This window comes from Vitis riparia, chromosome 6 (genome assembly GCF_004353265.1).
Source record: "Vitis riparia cultivar Riparia Gloire de Montpellier isolate 1030 chromosome 6, EGFV_Vit.rip_1.0, whole genome shotgun sequence".
Lineage (NCBI taxonomy): Eukaryota > Viridiplantae > Streptophyta > Magnoliopsida > Vitales > Vitaceae > Vitis > Vitis riparia.
In genome coordinates, this window is record NC_048436.1 from 4,519,686 (window position 1) to 4,540,156 (window position 20,471).

At 36.6% G+C, this 20,471-nt stretch overlaps 1 protein-coding gene across 2 annotated transcripts; it reads right to left on the reverse strand.

The window, feature by feature from the left end:
* Positions 1–14: 14 nt before the first annotated feature.
* LOC117915650 lies at positions 15–20,228 on the reverse strand. Of its 2 annotated transcripts, XR_004651430.1 has the most exons (14): positions 19,994–20,228; positions 17,661–17,758; positions 15,825–15,907; positions 15,568–15,694; positions 14,750–14,813; positions 6,764–6,861; positions 6,580–6,664; positions 4,017–4,140; positions 2,919–3,020; positions 2,709–2,773; positions 705–786; positions 541–620; positions 329–455; positions 15–217 (listed from the first exon to the last, which is right to left on the reverse strand). XR_004651430.1 is itself a non-coding variant. In XM_034831272.1 (13 exons), the coding sequence occupies exons 1-13, from the start codon at positions 20,194–20,196 to the stop codon at positions 398–400; spliced, it is 1,269 nt and encodes a 422-aa protein (XP_034687163.1). In that variant the 5' UTR covers positions 20,197–20,228; the 3' UTR covers positions 15–397. The 2 variants fall into 2 exon arrangements, 1 of the variants encoding a protein (XP_034687163.1); XM_034831272.1 differs by having other exon boundaries at positions 15–455.
* Between the last annotated feature and the right edge of the window lie 243 nt (positions 20,229–20,471).

A 20,471-nucleotide genomic window follows, 5' to 3' on the forward strand; every position in this document is an offset into this window, starting at 1 on the left:
AAGCTTATTCACCAGAAGATAAAACACAAGGAATTGCATATTGTTTTTTAGTAATCCATCAAATTATGGGAACTAACACATTTACAAAAAAGAAATAAAATGTAATTGCTAATACAATAAGTTTATCACATAAAAGGTTTCATGATATTTTGATCACTTTCCTCAAGAAGAATGATGAGTGAATCATCATGTGATCTCCCAAAAATGGTAAAGCTCTCTGCAAATTATGTATCCATCAGCACCTCAGATGTAAGAAACACTTCAGATATTAGATCTTCAAGCCACTTCTATGAACCATAACATCAAAAGCAACATTGAAGACTTTTACCACTGGGTTGGGTTGAAAAGCTGAAGAAAAATTTTCCAACTGTTCTTGGAACTTCTGTGTGAGCACCCCTCATACGTATATCCCCAATCCAAGCTCCTTTGGATCCGTTTCCACCATCCATGGGGGCCTGATGAAAGTAAAAGGTTAACCAAACCTACAACCAAATAAAAATTAAGTGAAGAAAGTGATTTTTCGGATCAGAAAATCTTTACTTGTTCATTATAAAGTTGATTGTTCCTTGGGCGGCACGTTTGAGAAGAATATCCCTTGCGTCAATTGCAATTCCTTCAGGCTATGTGAACAACGTAAGAGAAGGTTAACAGTGTGTGAATTCAAATACTGCTGCTTTTAAATCCTTGTGCTGTTGTAAACATACCTCTTCTGGAAACCAGACACCAGGTTGTGTGCTTCCCTCAAGCACGGCCAGTGCAAATGCAGCTGTGGCAAATCCAACTGAGCTGAAAGATATGAATCCTATTCATATTACTAAAGGAAACTGAATACAACACATGCTGATATCATGTCATTCTTATAAAATAAGACATGGAACTAAATTGAGAAAACACACTGGTATAAAATCTTAAGATATAGATGTAATATTACAAATTAAAAGGCATTAACTACTAAACCCAATTGTGGAAGAAAAATAAAATAACTAGGTTAGAGATCAAGAAAATAAATATTACCTCACAACTAATTTACAACCTCAGATCAAGAAAGTCTTAAATCTTTACCACTTAGAATCATTTACATGAATCCTTTTTCAACATCAAGTGCTACAAAGGATTATGTAGTTTTTTCTGTCTGAGTCATGAGCTATCATATATTTTCATTCATTGCTTCAACTCAATATTTTTCCTCTGTTCCTAAGTTGCTCATTTGTGCCCAAATCATACATACAAAGATGTTAAGGCTGTGTTTTAGACATGAGAAATGGATCAAATCACTACCTTCAGATTATATTTGTGTTGGTGCCACCTGTGAGGACTAACACATTATTTTTTGAGTAAAAAGACAGACAATGGAGAAAATGTGAGATGTTTGCTGCAAGCCCAGCATGTGAGATGGAATGGAGGTACAAGTATGCTTGAGAGGAGCCTTGGTAGTGTGCCAAAGAGGAGAAATGCAGGAAAAGTCACAAAGGCATGGGAAATCAGTTTTGGAATCAAGGCAAACAGATTTCACAAGGTGAATGGATTTCAAGGATGGAAATGTTAACAAAAGGCAGCATGTGAAATCAGTTTCCTGAATTGGAAATGATTTGGAGACAGCATGTAAAGGAGCAACCAGTGCATCATGTCGAAATTTCAATTTGGAAAACCTCAAAACTGATTTGACAGTTTCAACCTTGAGAAGAAATTGGTTCCACATCAGAATTCTGATATCAGGGATGCTGAATCCGGTTTGGCCAAGATCCTTGCATTTTTCAAATCAAAAATCTTGATTTCAAAGATTTTTTTTAGCAATTTAGGGTTTTTAAACAACATTTTGGTTTAAATGGCCAATGAAAATGTGCCACATGTTATTTTTAGGTTCAAGATATAAATACATTACATTATTAGGTTAGAGGAGACGATTATTCATTCCACATTTTTTTTGTTGATACATTGGACACTTCTCCCATTTTACTTTTTAATATAGATTTTCTTATGAAATCTGTGTGTAAAAACTACTCCATGAAAGGCTAAACCCTTCATTCTGGAGATGTAGCATGAAGGTGGAGGAACAAGACAAGGAGGAGCAAATTTAGTAATGTTGGATTGGTAAATGAGGGTTTTATTATTTAAACCTGAAAGAAAGAAATCCTGTGTAGTTTGGATTAGATGCAGTATTAGTTGATGTTTTCAGAGGTATTAGTGATACTTGGACATCACTTGAGCTGCACTCATTCTCTTGTTGCATGTGGTCAAACCACCTTACAGAAATTCTCATCCTATCATCTGTCACAGCTACCTCTACCAACTTTGGAAAGTGTATAATTTCTCATTCTATCTTATCTGCAGTGACGCTTATCTATCTTAGCATCTTCATTTGAACCACATTCATTTTACAAATATTATGCCTCTTGACTGAAAAACGATATAAAATTATTGAATTGAAAGAACCTATAGTAGAAAAAACATGCAAGAACTTAATTCAAACAACAACCAATTTAGACTGGTGATTGGGAAGGCAAACAACTTCACCAAGCCCCTTATAATTATGTCAAATTGCAAGGCCCTAGTGAAGACATTGCTTCATCCATCCAAGAAATTAACATCAGAATATAGCTTTACTAGCACAAGAATGGAAGGTTATAAAGGCATATAAAAGCCAAGAAGAAATAAGTGAAGGTAAGGCACAGTTTCATGCAGCGAAGTTCCAGAAAGCAAAGACTTACACAGAGAGTCTACGGTGACTGAAAAGACCAACTGTATTGCGGCCATCTGAACACTCCAAATCAACCTACAGTCAAAATTAGGACAAATCAATACTTGGCTTGATAATATATTATTAAATGACCAGAACTCCACACCCCCTCCCCTCATCAAAATATAAATAAATTAAAAAACTGGTTAGGAAAGTAAGTAAAGCAGTTCATTTATCTCACCCTCATTGACACACGCTCTCCTGCAATTCCATCCATAGCTCGGACTATGGGGTCAAACAATTGAACCAATTCTTGGACTTTGCTCCTATCTCTCAGAAATTCCTGCAAGATTTACTTAAAATTAGGGATAACAATTCGTGTTGGTAGGTCATGTTCATGTCATGTCAAAGTTTAGGCATTCTACTAAATAGGTTAAACCAAACATGACACAAATAATAGTCGGTTAAAAACATAAACCCAAATACGACCTCATTATTAAACGGATAATACATCATGTAACCCATTTAACACATTTAATAACTAGGTCCTTCTGTTTAATAATCAAGTTGAGTTAAGTCTTATATAAATCTATATAATTAGTGTCCAAACCAAACATGTTTATGCCTCAATTGACCTATTTATTCAAAAGCAAATTTAAATTGAATCAAATATGGGTGAAATAGTTTAAAGTTATAATTAGGTTAATTAGCACAATTATTAAATAGGTCAATTCGGGTCAAATTCATGTTATGAGGGTTGATCCAAAAACTACTCATTTATTAAACGAGTTATGTAAGTCGACACAGATTTGACCTAAACATAATTATACTCAACCCAAACCCACGAAAAAAGTGTTAGGTTCGAGTTGTGTTGGTGAATTGTATCAAATTTTCCACCCCTACTTAAAATTACACTTTTCTATTATAAGCAATGTTTTTTGTTTTTTTCTTTTACGCTTTCTTTTTCTCCCTTTTTTTTCCCTCTTCCCATCAGAGCCCATTCCCACTTGAGATGGTCCTCAAGGACCAGAAAACCATTCCATGGCATGAGAGAAATCATCAAAAAAGAATAGGCACATGAAACAGAAGAGGCTTAATTGATTATCATTCTAGATGAAGTAACTAGACTAAATTCTCTCTACCAAGGCTAATATCAGAAGCAGCTGATAACGTGGTTTTAAAAAAAATCAACATGCAACTCTTAGAATTGTATATACATACCATTAGTCGTCAATAAAAAGGTTAATATTGGTAATTCAAACCATATGTGGGCAGAAACATCAATAAGTAACTTGATGATTGAAAAATCAATAACATGGTTTCATGTAAGAGCTTTTACCACAGGAAGAAGATTTGTCATAGCTTCCATTCCCCAATTCCAGAAGAATGGTGCAGTTCCAAATCGAGCACTGACAGTAGGTACTCCAAGGATCTCATGAGCACTCCGTACCTCAGGCAAGTGCCTGAAAACAAGTTTTTGTTGAATAAAATTGTTGTTAGAGAAAAAGCAGGTTCACAGTGTGACCAAATAGTCAGACAAAATTAAGTTGCTCTATCTAATGTTATTCATAGTAAATAATGTTATTAAAACCAATCCAATCTCCAATAGGAAGTTGATTCAAGGAAGCAAGTGCTCACTGGGAATCAAATACCATGAGAATGACAATTTCTTTTATGGGAAACAAACAATCCATTAATAATGAATCATGACAAGGAAGGAAGAGCAATTACTAAATCCAAAAGCAACAAAAAAGTACTTTGGGAAAAGAAGAGACAAAAAGATCCAATAGCTATGTGGGCTCAACAAAGGATCCAAATAGTGGTTCAACTCTGAGGGGAATGGCCTACTTGGCTGATCTAGGAAACCAAATGAAAATGCAAGCTATTTTCTCATGATATGCGGCCTTTCTAGTGTAAAATATTTGCAACTACTATACACTTAAGTTACCTATACAACTAATTCTATTAATATGAAACAAGAACATTTTATTGAAGAAAAAGGAAAACTAACATAAAGAAGGACGAAATATCCTCCAAGAGACTCACATGAAGACAAAACTTGACAAACTGCTGCCAAAGAGCCAACAAAACCAAACAAAAAAACCAAGAAGCTCTGAAGAGGGAGTTTCCAAAAAACCCTCCGACATCTAATATTAGCTTCTCAACCTCAACTCTATGGGGTTCATGTGCACCTTGAAGTTTAGGTGAAGCTCCTCACCATTGGCCATCCTATAAGCAGGGGTTGTATTCTCATGTACTGTTGTCACTCATCCATTCAGGATAAGGAATCAGCAAATCATATTCTCCTTCATTGTGAAGATATGATCTATGTGCCTCAGTATACCCTTTGTGTGAGCTTTGCCTTGTTTGGTCAAAAGTACTTTCCACCACTATATATCTTGGTGTATCTAAAAGAAAAGAAATTGGGAGTGTTTGAAGGGTTATAGCTTTTTGCATTGATGATTAAAGATTCTTTCCTTAAGTTCTAATTTCTGGTTTTGGGATTCTCTAGGGAAAGGAAATCTGTTTTTCCTGGATTATGTTAATTGGGCAGGGTTAGCTTTAGGCTGCCAGCTTGGCGCTAATTTGCTTATCATCTTTCTTATCTGTTTAGCTCTTTATAGCTATCTCTTGAGTACATCTTGTTTACTAAGATTGGGCCCTGTATTAGCATTTTAACATACTCGCTCTTTACCTATAAAAATTGAATGCAATGAAGAAAAATGTTCCTTCTATATGTCCATTAGAATCTATATTGGCAATTTAAAATACAAAAGAAATGAAAAAAAAATTGAAAAATAATCCCAACCTAATTACAGAACTGATTTCTAGGAACTAAATAGAACAACAGCTACATAGAAAGTTATTACAAGTACAGCTATACAAGTCAAACATACAAGACTAATTATAGAAAGAAGTGTGTGTAATTGGACCCTATTAATTCACAAAAGTTCCGACAAAGATAATAACAATAATTGGAGTTCAACATGGCATAATACAAATTTTTAAGAAGCTGTTGTTATGATCTCAGCTTCAAAACTTCATTTAAGTTATAGAGAATGATGTTTGTATATCAGCTATTCTAATTTTGTAATGGGTCAGGAAAAAAAAAATGAAATGGACATGTTGGATAAATTCACTTCTATCTGCGGTGTTGTTCCCATTTAGGGTTCTGAAGATTTGTTTGTCATCAACATCACTGTAAAAGCTGCAGACTTATCTCACCATTATCTTCATGAATTTTATTGTATTTGTAGCTAAAAAAAAAAAGGAATAGGACATGATGGTTACATAAGCTAAGTTTGAGGTAACATTGCTAAAAAAAATAGATAAAAAATCAAGTAAGAACTAGAAAGAGAGAGTTTAATGGAAAGAGCAAAATTTTGTTGGGAGCAGCAAATAGTAACTCTTCTTTGAGTAATAAAGTTTCTGTTGTTGCAGTAGATGACTTTTGTATTCTTCAATGGGCATTGCATAAGTATGTTGCAGCCAGATATAACATAAACATCAGACATTTGATATGCCCATGTTGTAAACTTGAGATAGTCCAACCTAGCACAGATAAATTTTGCCAACAAGCCACACTAGAACTTTTCTTTGTTCAAAATAATCCTGCTCTATTAGTAGAAGCAATTATCAGTAAGGAAAACCATAATCTTAACTAATTGGTATCAGGAAACCATAACCATTTCAAAATGCCATATTTATAGGAACTTGAACACAAAAATATTGGAAAACTGTCCCAGAGATTTATGAGGGTATGGCCTGGAACTGTTTCATTGCACTGAATAGTAAGATGAAATTCTCTAGAATGCAGGGCATTCTCCTGTTGCCATGTTAATGGGACAAACTGACATATAAAAAGTTACTGTTGTGGAGAATTTCTTTCATAAAGAACTTACAACAGATAAACGTCTCTCTTTCCAATCCCTTTTCCAAAGTCAATGTTGAGCATTCCACTATAAGGCTTTAGTTTGATCTTTTCTCCTGATTAAATAGTTAGCTATCATGGTCAGGCATCATGACAGGAAATGGATAAAAGAAATTTATACAAAAAAAAAATGTGAAAATGCTGTCAAAACTGACCTTTATTATATGCAACAACCTCTTCCCCCAGAAGTAAAAAGCTAGTGGCTAATATTGTTGGACCAGCACCACCAGTACCTGCTGTGTAGTAGTAGAATCTGAGAAGAGCATATTATCATGTGAATTGCCTAAGCATTTGCTTGGTAAAAAAACTGCCCCTTGTAGCTATCTAAGCTCATCTCAAGATAATCAAAGATACCATCAAAGATGATGCATTTAGTGTTATATTTGAATTTGATAATTTCTTTCTAAGATCAACATAAAAGTATGTTTAGTCTTGCATTACAAAACATGCATAAAGACTGACTTGGAATTAACACTGACAAGCAATAGATGTTCCAGAAGGACCAATCTGGGTATCCTATCAAAAAATTTAAAAAAAAAGAAAAAAAAAACTTGGGGAAAAATCAACATAAAGAGATGGATATAAAGAGGAGGATTTTTACCTGGGAGCTACAGCTCTAGTGTCAAAAGAAGGTTTAAGGAGCTATATGTGACTGGTGTATACTATCCAAATTAAAATGGAAATTCCATTAAGACAGAAAAGGGCACCAACAAATTTCACCCATCAAATAAATAAAAAATACAACAGAGATGAGAATGGCGAGATGGATAATTGGAGATATCAGTGATGTAGTGTGTAACCGAATCAAGGTATTTCTCAATTCCTTGTTATTTATTAGAGGAATAATACTTGTATATATATACAATTGAGAGTCCTGAATTAGGAAGGTATTATCCCTAAGGAAACAACCAAATTATGGTATGTACAGATATATACAGCTAACACTCCCCCTCAAGCTGGAGCATAGATGTTGATCATGCCCAGCTTGTTACAAAAGTACTCAACTCGAGTTCCATTTAGAGCTTTTGTAAAAATATCCCCAAGTTGCTCTCCAGTCTTCACATAGCCAGTAGAGACTAGATTTTCCTCAATCTTTTCACGAATGAAGTGACAATCGACCTCAATGTGTTTGGTTCTTTCATGATAGACTGGGTTCGCAGCAATATGAAGAGCGGCTTGATTGTCACACCAAAGCTTTGCTGGCATTGTGCACTTCATTCCCACTTCACATAAGAGTTGATGTATCCATATGATTTCACAAGTAGCCTGTGCCATGGCCCTATACTCAGATTCTGCACTCGAACGGGATACAACACTCTGCTTCTTACTTTTCCAAGCCACTAGATTCCCGCCAAAGAACACACAATAACCTGTAGTGGATCTTCTATCAAACTTAGAACCTGCCCAATCTGCATCAGAAAAACACTCAATGCGAGTGTGTCCCTGACTACTATATAGTATGCCTAGACCAGGAGCCTTCTTTAGATAGCACAAAATCTGCTCTAAAGCCGCCCAATGCTTTATTGTAGGCGTAGATGTGAACTGACTAACAACACTTACTGCATATGCAATATCTGGTCGCGTCACGGTGAGATAATTCAGCTTCCCAACCACTCTCCGATACCTTTCAGGGTTGTAGAAGGGATCTCCATCATCTGGCATAAGTTGTACATTAGGAACCATCGGGGTAGTACATGGCTTTGCTTTTATCTTACCGGTCTCTTTAAGCAGATCAAGCACATACTTCCGCTGTGATAAGAACATCCCTTTCTTGCTCCTTGATACTTCTATTCCCAGGAAATACTTCAGTTCACCCAAGTCCTTTGTATGAAACTTGGAATGCATGAATGTCTTAAGATCAAAGATTCCTGCATGATCATTTCCTGTAATAACTATATCATCGACACAGACCACAAGAAGTATGATACCAGCAGCTGATTTCTTGTAGAAAACAGAGTGATCTTTCTCGCTCTTGTTCATGCCAAATGCTTGAATCTCCTTACTGAATTTTCCAAACCAAGCACGGGGACTCTGCTTCAATCCATAGAGAGCTTTTTTCAGACAACAAACCTTCCCATACTCCCCCTGAGCAACAAACCCAAGAGGTTGCTCCAGATAGACCTCTTCCTCTAGATCACCATGAAGAAAAGCATTATTGATGTCTAACTGATGTATCATCCACTGTTGGGAAGCAGCAATAGAAATAAATAGTCGAACTGAATTGAGTTTGGCAACTGGAGAGAAAGTATCAGAATAGTCTACTCCATATGTCTGAGCATATCCTCTAGCTACAAGCCTAGCTTTCAGTCGTGCCACAGAGCCATCAGGATTAACTTTTACCGCAAAGACCCACTTGCAGCCAACAAATTTCTTTCCTTGAGGCAAATCAACAAGTTTCCATGTATGATTATCCTCCAATGCACAGATTTCTTCAAGCATTGCATTCTTCCAACCAGGATGATTCAGGGCCTCTGTAACAGTTTTAGGTACTGAAATAGAATCTATAGAGGCTACAAGGACACTTGAGGAAGATGACAGGTGATCATAAGACACAAAGTTAGCAATGGAATAGATAGATTTGTAGTGTCGTTTACCTTTCCGAAGGCTAATAGGAAGGTCGAGATCACTGGAAGGATCAGATGACGAAGGAGCTAGTGCAAGACATGTATCTGTTGTCACTGGGCGCCGAGAGTACACCTGGACAATTGGTGGTTTGTCTGGAGCAGGAGGAATATTAACAACAGGACCCAAATGAGCAAGAGACGCATCAAAATCAACCACACTTGATTGCCCAACAGTTGGTCTTGAATTAACCACTTGATACACAAGCCATTCTTCATCCTTCTCACTTGCAGATACTTGTGGGTGAAGAGAAGAAGGATGTGTCTTCTGAAAACACAACATCCGTTGATACTAGATACTTATTGAGATCAGGCGAGAAACATCTATAGCGCTTTTGCAGTCTTGAGTACCCCAAGAAAACACACTGTAACGCCTTAGGATCAAGTTTAGTAACAAAAGGCCTTGTATCTCTAACATAGCATGTACATCCAAAAATTCTTGGTTCAAGGGGAAAAGGTGAATTCTGTAGATGTATTACTTTGTACGGAATATCACCTTTAAGCACTATAGTGGGCATACGGTTGATCAGAAAGCAAGCTGTGGAAATTGCATCAGCCCAAAACTGTTTCGGAACCTTCATCTAGAACATGAGGGCACGAGCCGTCTCAAGTAAATGCCTGTTTTTTCTTTCAGCAACCCCATTTTGAGAAGGAGTATCAACACAAGATGTTTGATGAAGAATCCCATTGTGACTCATGTAATTTTGAAATGAGTTAGACACATATTCTTTTCCATTATCGCTTCTTAATATTTTCACAGACACATCATATTGGGTTTTAATCTCAGCAGAGAAGGCACAAAAATGGGAAAATACTTCTGAACGATTCTTCATAAAATAAATCCAAGTCATTCGAGAAAAATCATCCACAAAGGTAACAAAATATCGAAACTCATTTTGAGAAGTAACAAGACACGGACCCTAAACATCAGAATGTACTAACTCAAACAAAGACTCAGCCTGTTTATTAATCCTTGGGCCTAAAGAACTACGATGATGCTTCGCAAAATGACACGACTCACAATCTAATGAAGGTAAAGTATCAAACTGAGGACATAATTTCTTCAACACCGATAGAGAAGGATGTCCTAACCGACAATGAGCTTCAACAGGAGAGGCAGTACTGACACACGCAACTGGTCGAGGTACCCACTCGTCAAGAATATAGAGCCCATCAGATACATGTCCTTTACCAAATGTCTGTTTCGTCATAAGATCCTGAAACACACAATGATCAGGGAAAAATGAGACACTACAATTCAGATTTTTGGTAAGTTTACTGACAAAGATTAGGTTAAAGGCCAAATTTGGTAAGTTTAACACAGAAGATAACGTAATAGAAGATGTTGGTTTCACAGTCCCAGACCCTTTAATCTCATAGGTAGAACCATCAGCAACAGTAACAGGAGGAGCAGAATGTGTTCTGAAGGTAGAGAAAGTTTTATGATTACCTGTCATATGATTTGTAGCACCTGAATCAATTATCCATTTGTTTGAGGAGGAGACAAGACATGTTTTACCTGACTCTGCCAGAGCACTAACAGGAGTAGATGCTTTCAGTGCGTCTTGATACTGTGAATATTTAGCAAACTCTTCTACTGTCATTGTGATGATCTTGTCTGAGGAGTTTGAAAATGTAGCAATATCAGATGTAGCAACATTGGCAGTTTGAATTCTCTGATTTCGATTTTGCAATTTCCTGCAGTTCTTCTTGGTATGGTCAGCCTCATGGCAGTAAAAACACACAATAGTACTTGAATCATTGCCACGATTTTCAAATGTCCTGTTTCCGCCCCTGTTATTCACCCTTCTTGCATTTTCTGCATTTCCTCCTTTTGCAACAAGAACATTGGTGTGCTGAGAAGATGAGACATTCTCAGTTCGTAGAACTCTACTGAAAACTTCCTGAAGGGAACCAATATCAGAACCAGAAAGAATTTGAGATTTTGCAGTCTCAAACTCAGATGGGAGACCGGATAAGAAACTCATAACAGCCATCTGTTCCCGTTGAGCCTGTTGTACTCTAACATCCGGACTGAAAGGCATAAGTGCATTCAATTCCTCATATACCTTCTTGAAGTCCATAAAATATGCAGTGAGGGATTTAGCTCCCTTCTCAGGACAATGGAAGGCATTCTATGCATCATACATCCGAGAGACATTTCTTTTTCCAGAGTACAGAAAATCAAGATAATCCATTAGCTCTTTAACAAATTCACAATGACTCAGCAGACCAACGATATCACTATTAATAGAGTTTTTCATCTGCAGAAATAACCGTGCATCATCTTGCATCCAAAGTTTTCTAGTGATATCAGTAGGAGGTTCCTCAGTCAAGTGGTCATCTTTAGCAACACTTTTCAGATAAATTTTGATAGTCTTGCTCCATTCAATATAATTAGACCCATTTAATTTGTGTTCAGTTATTTTTGACACAATAGGCACTATATCAGCAACAGAATTCTTATTCTCTTCCATGATAATAAAATTCAATCTCCAAAGTAATCAGCCCAAACCAGAAATTACAATTCACCACAGCAAGAAGAAAGAGACAAGTACCTCTCTTACAGGAAGGCGTCAAAAGTGTCAAAGCGTCAAAAGCGTGCGTCAAAAGCAACTATAAAACCCTTGACAAAATGGATTGCTGTCGTGGCTGCCAAGGTGGGCGAAGAAGAGTGTGTTACTGGATCGGAGAATCACCACCGTCGGTTTCCGGCGACTGCGATGTACATGCTGGGGAACAACCGGCCGGATTCGGAGCAAAGTGCAAATCTAGGGTTGCGGCGGAGCAGGAGGAACGCCAATGATCGGCGTCGAAGTGGTGGTGAGTCGAGATTTACTCCGGCTAAGTAACAGCAGCGGCGAACAATAAAAGGCGCTCATCTGGGCAATGAAGGTCGGGGCTTTGAATGATTTCGGAAGACGGCGTCGCTTCGACGGCGGAGAGAAGGCGTGAGAGGGTGGCGGGATCTGAGAAGAAGGCGTCTCAGGAAGGTGGATCGAGGGGCAGGGTGGATCGAGGGGAAAAGGTTCGCCGGACTAGCGATGGTGACAAATCTGACAAATCTCCATCGACACGTCCCAATGGCAGAATCTCAAAGTCCAAGAACGAGATCACCCTGGCCAGAGAACGGGATTGCGACGCCAACGGAACTGATCGGAGGTCAAAAGAAGCTGCTACGCTCCTCCACGCGCCGGCGCGTGAGTTGACGCGTCCTGCTTCTCAGTCCGAACGCGTGAGCTTCACGCGTTCAGCTTCAGGTCGTCGGACTTCGGGTACCGGCCGATCTTGACACCTCGCTTCTCCTTCCGAAGGCAGTGACACTACCAGGTCACTTTTATCCTGTGACCCAAGAACAAACCCAGAATTTGAGCCAATGGCTCTGATACCATGTAACCGAATCAAGGTATTTCTCAATTCCTTGTTATTTATTAGAGGAATAATACTTGTATATATATACAATTGAGAGTCTTGAATTAGGAAGGTATTATCCCTAAGGAAACAACCAAATTATGGTATGTACAGATATATACAGCTAACATAGTGTATAAGAGCAACCCAGTATTGGCACAATCAAGTGATAACATAAGGGATTCTTGATTGTGATGGTAGTCAAATGCAGGCAGGAAATACAACATCATTGAGGAGCTGCAGTTATAGGTGGAAGATTTATAACAGACAAGGAAAAGATGGAAAAAGAGAATGGGTAGATGGATCAAAAGCACACGTAAAATGGTAATAATATATGTAAAATTTCAACACAAGCTATTGGCCATATGTAGAAGAGACTGGTAGGAAGAGGATTCCCTGCAGACTGTAGAATGATTTTGATGACAACTTATTATTTATTGTGCCAAAGGGGAAAAAGGATAAAAGTTTAACCAATATGTATTTTGATCATTGCCAATTATCTCAATTAAGAAATTGAAAACGAAAAGAATTTGAAACTGAGAAAATGAAGAGGAGAAACAAAATAGGGGAAAAAAAATATGGGAACCTGGAGTTCTCATCCAACTAACACAAAAAATCTAAAGAGAAAAAGAAATTATGATGTTCAATTCCTGCTAGCTTTCAGCTGAGAAATATGGAATGAACCCTCAAACACTGAAAGTTGGTCAATAAACTGATAGCTAATCAACTAAGAATGCATTATACAAGTGTGCTTCATCTATGCTTCTATGTCCAACCATGATATGGGAAACTTATTCATTTGAACCAGCAGTAGCCTTATTAATCTTTTGTTAATATGCAGTATAAAAATGACATATGCCTCCTGTTTGTTTGCATACCCTATACCTCCCTAGCATTCTGGCACTCATGCTTAGTACACTGTTTAATAATATAAAATTGCAAATCCATGCGAACTCAGTAATATAGCGTATTCTCACGGACTTAGTCGTTTACTAAGCTCGTGCGGCACATAGACAAGTCAAGACGTTTGATCTTGCTAAGTCAGCCTTATTCCCAATGCTTAGCTTGCTAGGCTAAGACGCTCGCGACTCGAAAGTTGTAGATGGCATAGTAGGCAACTCTTAAAGAATAGAAGCTCTTATTACTCAAGGAAGCCTTTACAAGTGCTTTGAGGACTCACTTGCTTGGTTAGGAAGTGATTTGGGTGGTGCCTTGGCCAAATGAGGCCCTCACCTATTTATAGGCACCAATGGAACTCTCTAGAACCTTGGAGTGTTCCTTACAAATCAAGAATATTCTAGAATGTCCTACATCATTCTATGTACAAGAGATCTCTAGAATTCTCTAGAAAGCCCTGGACTCCTCTCATGCCTCCCATCATAATGTAGAGATGTGTAAACTTCTCTAGGCATTTCTAGAATCTTCCACACTCTTCCCACCAATGGCTAAGTGTAGGAGTCTCCAAAAGCTTCCTGGGGTCTATATAAACCCATGGGAAGGCTCATTTGAAGCATCCTGTGATAGTATGCTCTTGTAATGCTGATTTTGTTCCGCTACACATATAGCCTAAGAAACAAAAGAAAACCAGAACCAGACCAGGTTAATATCTTGTTAGAACAACATTTCATGCATTGGATTTACAACCTCTCCAATACTATGGCAAAGATTCTCAAAAAGGAAATTGCTTAGCTGACAGAAAAATGTTTACCTAATACGGATTTATTAGAGGAGGAATTCCATATCTATTTGCTATCTGCAGTGCCTTTGCCTCTTACTCTTCCTCATTTAGAATCCTCTCAACAGATTTTTTATTTTCAAGTTCTGTTTCAATGCTTGAACTTAATGTTCCATGCTTCAAGTTTTCAAAGAGTTGCATGCACCAAGTGTTCATTTTTTCCAGAAAGGGAGGGATAAAAAATTCAACTCACAAGTACATAACTCCTCATTTTTATTGCTTCTGTTAAATTCATGTATCCTTTTTAAGTTTAATGTAGCAGTTAATGATAATAGTGAAATTTTCATTGTTGTTACTTCTCAGATATCACTTACATTACTCAACAAGGAAACAAGTCTTGGAGCAGCAATCAAGAAATAATTTGGAATGATCACCTTAGTCTTTCAGGCTTGCCCTGGCTTTCACTTCTTGCAACACGAACTAGCTCTGCTGCCATTACTGGAATGACAGTCAGATAAGGAATTAACATTTGAAATCCAAATGAAAGAAGCATGGCAGCAGATTAGAGAAGCTTTTCATTATTCTAAAAATTAAAAAAAAAAACAAAACAAATATAAACAAAAAATCTGGCTTTACTTCAAAATTAAATGTGAATATTGAGATGTAAGCTTGTAACTTATAACTCAGCCAGGCCTTATTTAAACAGAAAAAGACAGAAGAGGCTTATCTCAGGTTGGCAGGAACATAAAACTTTCAGGCAAACCCTGACATGAAGATATTTGTGTAGAAACTCAAACAGACAATGTCAAAATAATTCGATGAGGCACAATTAAGTTTTAGTTGAGTTCGCCAAGTAATGCATGCCAACAAAAGACATAAAAAGACAATTTACGGGATTTCCTTTTAATAGACCATGATTCAAGATATTACAGACTCAACTTTGGATTAAGGAGCTACAAATCCAACATTAAATGCAATTTGTTGATTAGAATAGTGGGGCACACAGAGCCAAGACAATTGTTCAAAGTAATGTGTGCTACCCATATATGATACTCATAGATCTGAAGACAAATCAGAAAACACCACGCATGTCCATTCCATGGTAACACAGAGATCTGTTACAAAGTGTTTAACTGGTTTTAGTTCCATAGTTATAAGTCATGATCTAGGTTAAGCAGTTTTATTTAGTTTAATTAATTGTTCTGCTTTGTGTATATCTAAGTAATTGTGATAAATATTTGTATAACAGCACCATTGCTCACTCCTGGGTAAATTCCACCAGTTGTTATGGCTGGAACATTTGCAGATAATGCTTTTTCCAATAAGGACTTTGCACGCCATGCGTAGGTTGTATCATCACAAACATCAACATATGCTGTCTGTCAGGACATTAAAAACATTTTTTTAGTAATAATAACACAAACACACACACAAAAATTAGATAGCTAGATAAGACAATGTTATACATATGCCTAATAATTCATTTGCAGAAAACACACTTTTCCTCACCTTGGTCTCTATAGCAGCTTCCAGTACAGTGCACTTCTCTGCCTGCTGGAAAGGTCCAGCAGTGTGAATTACAAGATCCACATCTGCAAAGGAGCTGATATAGCTTCAGTGTTGGAAGTTATAAGAAGCTTGAAGGATGCTATTACAGGAAACTAAAAATGGCTGAAATCCCTAAGAACTTGTAGTTCTATGTCCATCACCTTTTGATTTTCCCAGCATTACAATCAAGATTGTTCCATTTTTCTTTTTTTGGAAAAGAAATGAATAAAATCATTCATTTTATGGGTGTGAATTATAATTTTACCATCCCATTCTTGTCATGCTGTGTTCTAAGAGTGAAAAAGTTGTGGTTGTAAGTCATGAACTCTCCACAAAATGCTAATAAAAAAAATTTCATTTTAAGAACTTAAATCATTCAAAATAATGAACCTGAATCTAAATAGTGTAAAAATGTTCTTGAAAAGGAAATTAAAATTTGAAAACAAGAAAGACAAACAGTAATAAGAATGAAGAACTGAGGATGTGTAGCCAACAAAATGGATATTAGGATAATATTGGAACCTCTGGTTCCAAATGAATTTATTTACCCCTTAAGGCGGAATCATTTTTTGTTAAGCTCCAGCTTGTGGAGAGACAACTAGCAGTTATGGAATACAGATAGATTGGGGGAATAAACAATAGAAGAAACTCATACTCAAGACCCCTAGTTAGCCATTGCTCTACTACCATGTTAAGCTACAACTTTCTTAAAAGCTTAAGTAACTAGGATATGGGCCCCCATAGTGTCTACCAGACTTTTTAGCCATAGCAGAATCTTTTTATTTCTGTTGTATATTGATGATGGAAACATTCATATGCAACTCATAGAATTGAACATAAAAATGCTTCTGTTTAAATGATATGGATATATAGCTCATAGAATTGCATACACACGCTTCTCTTTAAATAAGGGGTTTTCCTTTGTTATTATATCCCTCCAGGCTAGTGATCATTGATACATATCCAGCAAGTGTAGGGCAAGGATTTCTTTCTTTTTACTTCTTTTTTCCCCTAAGGCCAAGTATCACATTTGCAAATCGAGCTAAAAGATGATGCTCCTTGTCATAAATGAGAAGCTGTGATTCAATTTCAACTTCATGAAGAAAACAACTTATGAAATATCTTTTACAGTCATAATGAAATATCAACAGAGATATGCACTCACTATACTTGTGCATTAACCGATTCCAGAATATAGGGATGTCTCTGGGAGTTGAATGACTAAAGTTTTCAATTCTAAAGTATTTTATATTTGTTTGAAGTTCCCACTATGTCTTGTTATATGATCATTTTAAGTAGTTCAAAAGGAAAGGAAAATTTATTTCAAGAAGCAAAAAGAGCCCACTAAAAACTTCCCATTATATATAGGTATCCCTACAATCAAAATAGAATGGGGAATCAAAAACTTCATTAAAAAATGCATAAAAGAATTCCAATCAACTCAATCATAGAATCAAATACACAGCCCATGTAATACAATATTTATCAAAGTTCAGACATCAGCTATGTACAAATCCATGAAATCTGGGGCATGGCAGAGAAATAAAGGATCCATGGCAGTGGATCTATAGATTCCACAATTTTATGGATACAGTTACAAACTTTCATGAACATAATGGACAATCAAATGCACTAGAATATAGAAAAAGTGACAAAGAATTTAGGAAAAAGACAGTATGATTAAATCATAAAAATTCACAAATTCAAAACCACAGGTAGCCAACCAAACTCCTAAAATTTTATGGCACTAAAATGACCTTTGTTAAAAATTTAGAATTATTAGAAGAATCCAAGCACCATTTAGAGCTGCTTCCAATGACTTCACATTATCAATGTTGACTTCAGCAAACTCCGAGTTCTCTCCAAGTTTAGCCAACATAGCAGCACCTTTTTCCCTGCCGTAACACACAATTTAGACAATTTAACCTCTACAGGTGTAAACATAAAGAATTTCAGATGACTTAAGATAGTCTATCTTCATGAATCAATTTTTTATGTCATGCCATACAAAATGAAAGCTGCTAGGAAGGGTTTGAAAATTTATATTTTATTCAATTTCTGGGTATGATTACAAGGCATTGAAAGCCAATATTTGACAGGTGTGACCATCACATCCAAAAGATTTAGCAAACATGCATGTGCTCAACCTCAAACTAGAATGGAGCAATAAAGCATTTACATAAGAATTATCTCAAATTCCCAAAGTATCTTTTATTTTTTAAAAGCTATTTTTGGGATATTCCTTGTTAAGAAATTTAGTTTATAAGAGATCGGCAATGGGTCCCCTTGTGAAGTGCAAGTTGGGACATTGTTTATGAAGCTCTTGTTGTTAGAGTGGGATCTTGGAAATTTGGAATGCATTTTTTTTCTATTGTGGGCTATTAAAAACTTTGGAAGTGACTTTGCCAAGGGTAGTTCTTTTATGGGTTTTATAGAAAATCCACAATCTAGCAGTCTCAATCTCAACTATTGGTAAAGCTTTTGATTATCGTCTTCCCCTTGCATGTAACCATGTGTCCTTTACTTCTTTTTTTCTTTTCTTTTTTTATTTAATTTCCTTTTTTGTGGTTCCCTTGCAAATTAACCAAAGATTCACTATTCACAGAATGAATTATATTAGCACTCCAACACCTGGAAAAATGAGATTCAGTTCATCTTCATCTATATTGTTACAGTGATCAACCTTTCTTTTTGCAACCAGTTTCATTCCAAAAATATCCATGTTACATCCTCCAAACTAAGTATAAAAGAGAAATTCAAGCATCTTAAATTCAAATTCAAAAAACAGCAGTTTACACCTTGAATCATTCTTCACAGCATCCACCTGATAGAATCATTCTCTTCCTAGTTTTATTAATATTAAAAAGCATGATATACATTGTGGACCCAAATTATACAAGCTTAAACTTTTAGAAAAATGGTTGTTCAATATCATATTAGAGCGTCATTTGATGGAAGGTAATCTGTTTGAGCTTCAACACATAATATTTATTAAGCTCATGTGTAAATCCAAAAAAAAAGGCTAATTGTGGTTGTTTGTCTATGGGCCTATGTGTCTCTCCACATACTAGAATGGGGCCACACATGAGGAAGGATATTAAAAACATGATATACATTGTGAAATCAAATCCTATAAGCTTAAGCTTTTAAGAAAATTAGTAGTTCAAGAATTAAAACTAGAGCAAGATAAGACACTAGGCTCACAATTTTATTTTCTTTTCCTTCATTTTCTTGCCAAGAAAGCAAAGCATTAGGTTTCCTCACAATCATATCCATTATCACATTCTCCTTAGAAACCAGACCTAAATTCTTTTCCCTTTTCCTCCATTTCTTTAGGAGTCAAAGAGACTATAATTTTTTGTTCTCTTTAGTTTCACACTAAAATATAATATAAAACACAAGAATTAGAATTTTCCTTTTCTTTTCTTTTGGTGGAAAAATAAAATGAACAGTTTTTTAGCTTTTTCTACCACCAGAGAGCCTTAACCTCATGCTACTTTATTAAAACAAAACCAAGACAAAACATACGACTCAGGATATTCCTTTATATTTCTTCTCATTTTCCATCACTTTTTTAGCAACCGAACAGAGGGAAATGCTTTCAATTATCATATTCTTCTCAGAAATGAAACCAACAAACAACAACCGAACCAAAATCTTAAATGACTTTCTTTTTCCCCCACATTTTCCCACAACAAGCAGAAAGATATGTATCCTTCTTTTACCTGCTTCTACCACCTGAAAACTAAAGCAATATAAAACACAAGATTTCAAAATTCTCTTTTTCTAATCCATTCTTTTCCTTCATTTCCTCAGGAGCCAAAAAGAGGGTGAGGCTTTTTAATTGTCGTGTTCCGCCTAGAAACCAAACAAACAACACGAGAATCAAAACCTTATATTATTTTTTTCCCCTCCATTTTCTAGGCATCAAAAAAGAACAACAGGTACCCCTTTTACCTATTTCTACCACTTAATAGAATTATCCTCAATGCCTCATACCGGTTCTATCAATATTAAAACACAAGACTCAAAATTTTTCCTTCACTAATCCTTTCCTGTCCCTACATTTTCTCGGCAACCAAACACAATCATAGGTTTTCATTTCCTTTTATTTATTTATTTATTTTTACCTGTTTCTACCACCCACGATGATCCGAAGATCAGGGCAGAGCTTGGAGAGAGCACTGGCGGTGGACCCACCGACCCGACCCGTTCCTCCCAAAACCAGGACTCGACGATTCGCCGTCTTCTCTGGAAGATGAACCCTAGGTTGGTTCTCTTGAAGGCTGGCGAGTACGGTTGTGCTGTTCAAATGCAGTAAAGCTCCCGCCATCTCTCTCTCTCTCTCTCTCTCTCTCTTTTCTATTCTCCAATCTCACCCTCTCTCTTCACTACCTTCACCCACTCCACTTATCCTATTATGGCTATCGGTTAATCGTTGAAGATTACGTGGCATCGTCTTTTGAAGATGACGTGGCATCTTGTGGTGGAATATGATGTGGATGGTTTATGTGCTGCCAACGTGGCAACTTCCTGACCTTTTGAAAGTCCAACCTGTAAAGTGATGGTGGATAAAATTGAAGATTTCTTGTATTAATTTTGCAAAGT

What these genes read in the sequence shown, in the direction of transcription:
- LOC117915650 (XM_034831272.1), bottom strand. Translation starts at nt 20,196, where the DNA reads ATGGCGGGAGCTTTACTGCATTTGAACAGCACAACCGTACTCGCCAGC. An exon ending in AAGCTGCTATAGAGACCAAG is followed by an intron (nt 15,695 to 15,824) that starts GTGAGGAAAAGT and finishes ATGTCCTGACAG; the next exon opens with ACAGCATATGTTGATGTTTG. An exon ending in TGACAAATCTTCTTCCTGTG is followed by an intron (nt 3,021 to 4,016) that starts GTAAAAGCTCTT and finishes TAAATCTTGCAG; the next exon opens with GAATTTCTGAGAGATAGGAG.